Source organism: Eretmochelys imbricata, chromosome 23, assembly GCF_965152235.1.
Source record: "Eretmochelys imbricata isolate rEreImb1 chromosome 23, rEreImb1.hap1, whole genome shotgun sequence".
NCBI classification, from domain to species: domain Eukaryota; kingdom Metazoa; phylum Chordata; order Testudines; family Cheloniidae; genus Eretmochelys; species Eretmochelys imbricata.
The window spans coordinates 9,960,748-9,966,311 of NC_135594.1; the positions used below are offsets into that span (position 1 = coordinate 9,960,748).

The window sequence follows — 5,564 nt, forward strand, 5'->3', positions numbered from 1 at the left end:
CCAGCATGTGGGAAGGGGGCAGTAGCACTGACGGGGCAGCTCTTTGTTACGAGAGTCGCTGTGGAGCAGCCCCCGAGCGAGGCTGGGAGCCCAGCACCCCAGGGCTGGACGGGCCCCGTAAACAGGAGCAACCCCTGGTGGGCTGGCAGCTGGAGGCCGTCCTGCAGAGAGTGCAGGTCTGGCCCCCCCGCAGCCCCCGGTGTCCTGCCCCTGGCACAGTCCAGGTTCAGCCTAGTTATTCCTGCTTCTGAGCCGTGGACCCCGGGGGACACGACCAGCTGGGATCCAGGCCCCCAGCTGGGAAGAAGCTAGTCCAGGCCCCGGCGGCTGCAGCTCTGGAGGGCATGTAAAGCCCAGGAAGGCCCAACCTCAAGGGGCTCAAGCAAGAGGTTTCACTTCTGGACTGGCCACAGACCTTCTGCAGCCCCGGAACAGACTCAGCACAATCTCCCTTCCCATCGTCCCATCATTTTAACACCTCCCCAAGCCCCTGCGGGGCTGCCACAGCCCAGGCCCCCCAAGCCACCTTGCCTGGTCCCTAGGGTGTTTTGGCCGCTGGCCCCATGGAGCTCGGCCCAGGAAGGGTGAAGGATCCTGTAAGGCCCAGGGAGGGGTTGGTCCCTTCACCAGGGGCGGCTCTGGGTAGTCACAGCCACAGGTACTTGGCCAGAAAGGCAGCCAGGATCTTGCAGAGGTTCTCCATGGTCTGGGGGTGCAGGTTCTGCTCCGTGTCCTCCATCGTGTGCCAGACCCATGGGAAGGGGGTGGCGATGAGGTGCAGCACCGGCACTCCTGCGGCCAGACAGATACATGGATAGTCAGCAGGGATCCAACCCAGGATCTGCATCACTGCAAGCCCAGCCTCTACTGCTGGAGCTACAAGAGTAATTCCACTATTGTCAGCAGTAGTAGACTATTATCCCCATGTGGCCCAGCCACTAGCGGGCGACGGGCGACATTCTAAATGCGCACACTGTCTCAGTAGATGGAGCCAGGCCCTCAGGCACGACCTGACCTTACATCTAGGAGCCGTGTGCTCCCCTGACCTAGCAACGAGCAGCTGGCCCAGGTGCATTATGGGAACCAGATTGGCCGGAGACATCAAGCGAGTCAGGGCCAAGTGGCTAGATAGCAATGATATGTTTATAAAGTCTTTCACTCCCAAGGATCCCAGAGCCTAAGTTCAAAATGCAGTCACCTCTGGGGTGAAGTGTGCCAGGCAGGGAAACATCATCTATAAAGCATGTTACCCCTGTAAATAACACCTAGCTCTTGCATAGCCCTTGTCCTCAGGGGATCCCAAAGCACTTTACAAAGGGGGTCAGAATGATTCCCCCCACTTCACAGATGGGGAAGCTGAGGAAGACAGCGGCAAAGTCACCCAGCAGGGCAGTGGCAAAGCCAGGACCTGAACCCAGGTCTCAGTCCCTTGCTCCTCTCATGAGGCCAGGCTTGTGTGGGAGCCTGGGGGAGTCTCACCACGCTTTGTCTGCACACATTCTGCCCTGGCTCCCCCGGGGAGGCCTCCCCAGCTGTCCATCCCACTCTGCTCTGCGCCTGGATGTCCGGTAGCATGGGGCAGGACAGGTACCTTTGCGAAGGAAGGGGATGTGGTCCTCTTCGACAGGCCCATAGGCAGGCTCCCGCTGGAAGTACGTCTGCTCCCGGGGGTGGGACTGCAGCAGGCCCAGCCGGTGCAGACGCTTCTCTGGGCAACACAGAGAAGAGAGTGAGGAATGGGCTGGTTCCTGGGACCTGCCAGGCTGGGGGTGTGGCAGAACGAGCCCCACAGGGGGCTACACCTGGCCGCTCACAACAGAGCTCCCTGAGGACACGGAGACGCTGCCGGGGAGGGAGGGGGGATTTCAAACCTGACAAGTCGTGTTTGAGGGAAATAAAGTGTTGGTGAAAGATGCCAGGTCAACAGCCCTGGGGACTGAATCCCCAACTCCCAGCTCTGTCCCACAGCTGGGGATAGAACCCAAGAGTCCTGGTTCCCAGCCCCCCTGCTCTAACCACTAGACCCCACTCCCGTCCCAGAGCTGGGGCTAGAACCCAGGCACCTTTATTCATTGTCAGACAGACGCAGGACCATCAGGACTGGCGGGGGAGGGGGTAGCTGTCCTGCTACAGATGCCTGGGGGGGCAAGCCCCCTCCCACCCCTGGAAGAAAGGAAGGTTTGGTACCGATGCCGACGAGCCGGTCTAACCAGGAGGCAGTGAGGGGGAAGTGGTTCTGGATGGTCGGGTGGCGGGCCCCCAGCAGGTCCAGCAAGATAAACAGGCTCTGCAAGGAGGCAATGAGGGGTTAAATCTGTAGGGGCCCAGTCACCCCAGGAGGATCTGAGGGAGGGATTGGTACAAGATCCAGTGCAGACAGATTGAGCCCCCTGCCTACCCTGGACAGGCACCCCCACCATCTCCCTCCAGCCTGAAAGATCCCCCACGCAGAACTCCCCAGAGGGGCAGGTGGGCGGCTCTCACCATAGCCTGGAGCTGGCTGGTGCCCGGCTGGTGCTGAGCCTTGGCCATGGACAGCCCCGTACAGGGAATCCCTCTCACTCCACTCCCCAAAGGCCTCCTCGCCGTCCAGGAACAGCAGCTGCAGCGTCACCTCAGAGCCCTGGGGAGAGACACAGGGCTCGCTCAACACCTGGCACTGCTGGACAGGTGAGAGGACTGCACCCAGGACAGCAGCAGAGTTAGGGATAGAACCCAGCTCCCCTTCTCTAACCACTAGACCCCATTCCCCTCCCAGAGCCAGAGATAGAACCCAGGAGTCCTGGCACCCATCCCCCCTGGTTTTACACACTAGACTCCATTCCTTTCCCCAAGACAAGAGTAGAACCCCCAACCCAGGAAGCTCTCACCTGCTCCTTGGCCTTCAGCAGCTTCGCGTCCAAGGGAGTGGCCAGTTCCAGAAGGATAGCACAGGGCACGGCCAAGTCGGTGGCCCCCAGGAAGGTGCGGCCCTGTCTTTCCCAAGCTGCCACCCCACCGGGCATGAAACATCACCAGCTCCATCCAGCCCAGGGACCACATGGACAGGTACTGGGGCTGGGATGGGGACTCTGTGGAATCTCAGATTAAAGGAGCACCTTTAGATTTGGGATGGAGGGGCTAGCTGCAGAGCAGGGAGGTCTTTCCTAAATTCCCCAGGCTTACCCTGATCTGAGGCTGTACAGAGGAGGCTCCCCAGCCAGCAGCTGCCTTATCAGAACTGTGTTCATTAGATAGATAGATAGATAGATAGATAGATAGATAGATAGATAGATAGATAGATAGATTCAGGGTAATGTATCAGAATCTGGCCCTCACCCCATTGCACTCAGCGGGTTTCTCTCGTTTTACCCTGGGGGAGATGAGATCAGAACCCAAGACCGCCAGTTCCAAGAACTCCACAGACCTGTGTTGTCACTGGATCTATTACCGAGGGGACATTAGACAAGGGGAGGCACCAGAATACCCCTCTGTGGGACAGAATGACAGACTGAGGGGCAGAGTTTGTGTCTCCCGCTTTGAAGTCCTGTGTCTTTGTGCATGCAGAGCTCTGTGCAAAACCCACCATCTCTGTGAGCCCCAGGGCGGATGATGGCCCTGGCAGGAGCTGTGACCATCCTCTGAAAGAGTCGGTGCCAGGGTATAAGGGTTGTTCTGTACAAAGGAGGAGATTAAACTCCTCTGCAATACATATGTAACCCTTCTTCCAGTTCCAGCTCTTGCTTCAATATATAGGGGTTCCTCTCAAAATTACAACACAACACTGGCTTGAGGTCCCACCCAGAAATCTGGGAAAACTAAACACCAGCCCTGGGTGTTTCTAAGAAGCAATACTTCCTGTCTGGCAAGCACTGAGTCTGTGTGCGACAAAAGAAATATTTTATTAAGGGGAGAAGGAAGAATGGCATTAATTTGAGAAAACATGACAACAATGACTCAAACGTATGCAAACAACAAGTAAATCCCTGGCCCCAGGTGGAGCAGTGGCTTTGCCTCAGTTTCCCCCTTTCTGAAAGACCAGCGGACAAATGTCCCGTTAACACACCACTCCCCTTTCTGTCCATGACACCGCACTCTTAGTTTGCTGACCACCATAAGTGAAGTCCTAGGGTCTAGGGGTGCCGTTAGGTGCATTCAGCTCCAGCCTTAGGGGAGGAATGCAGGAAAATCAAATGATGCCTCTGCCCACTCCGGTCACTGCCCACTCTGCCACTGCACACTGCTGTCACCTTCTGAAGTTTCTGCACTGCTCCAGCCCCAAGTGTTCTCAGCTCTTAGGTTATGGCTACGTTGCAAAAAATACCAGCAGCCACAAATCTCAAAGCCCAGGTCTACAGACTGGGGCTCTCATTATGGTACTAAAAATAGCCATGTAGTTGTTCCTACTGGGACTGGAGCCCAGGTTTCGGAGCCTGAGGAGGAATGTTTACACAGCCATTGTTAGGGCCGAAGCACAAGCCTGAGTCTGTAGACAAACCTCAGTGATTTCACTGGGTAGTGCAGAGCTCCAGCTGCTGCTGCCATTTCTGCACTGTCTGGACAGCAATTCTGTCCAACAATAGCGAAGGCTCAGCCCTTAATCTAGCTTCTCTCAGACCAAATAATCACTGAGCAAAACCAAAATCCCCGTTGATCACTACCAAGTGTTTCTCCAAACACCAGAGGAAAAGAATCACAATTTTCCAAAACCCTAGGAGGAGGGATCACACCACCACACTGACGGAGCAAATTAGGTTCATCTTAAGGTGACCACATCTCTTAGGGAATATTACATACAGTGCTGCTGGCCTCTAGCCACACTGTGTATTGTGGGCCTAGCACAGTCATGGATTAGAAACACAGACATGTGCGCACAGTGACTGATTCTGCACTGCATAGAGAAAAACCGTAACCCCTAGATAACTGCAAATTCAACATAAGCAACTGCTTAGGTGTAACCCTTCTGCCGGGGGGAGTCAGCAGCAACCAGGGCTGGGTTCCTTTTGACAACACAACACAGAACCAGCTCGAGTCCCCACCCAGTAATCTGAAAAAAATTACACCCCCCACTTGTTACCTCTAAGAGCCAGTACGTCTCCTCTCACAAGCACTAAGTACATGTATAGAAGAGAAAACTTTTAATACAAGGGGAAAGGAACCTGGCATTACTTGGGAAAACACCACAAACATGATTTGAAAACATCTGACCATGAATAAAACACCCACCTCAGAGTACATTGGCAGCATCCGTTTCCTCAGTCTCTCACCTTGCAGCGTGACAATCCGACAAACAAATGTCCCTTTGACACGCCAGTCCTCTCTCCCTCCACTGCACCCCACCCACAGTTGTCCTTGGTCAGTTAAAACCCAGTGTTTGGAGGTGTGTTTGCGTGAGTTAACCTCCCACCCCGGGGTGGGGGTGGGGGCAGCACTGAGCAGTAATTCAGCAGCCGTCGCTGTCCCGCTGTTCACTCTGCATCGCTGTCTGCCTTTGTTCACTCCACAGCCGGCCACTCCACCATCATTGACTGCACCGCCAGCCACCCCCCAGTGTTCCCTCTGCCACTCTCCGGCGCTCTGCCATC

At 55.8% G+C, this 5,564-nt stretch overlaps 1 protein-coding gene across 1 annotated transcript; it reads right to left on the reverse strand.

The window, feature by feature from the left end:
* Nucleotides 1-646: 646 nt before the first annotated feature.
* On the reverse strand, nt 647-3,005 carry LOC144279304 (glutaminyl-peptide cyclotransferase-like protein). The gene is given in 6 exon segments (XM_077840781.1): nt 647-792; nt 1,592-1,708; nt 2,188-2,287; nt 2,485-2,530; nt 2,532-2,623; nt 2,871-3,005. Coding segments are annotated over 6 exon segments (636 nt in total).
* Nucleotides 3,006-5,564: the final 2,559 nt, after the last annotated feature.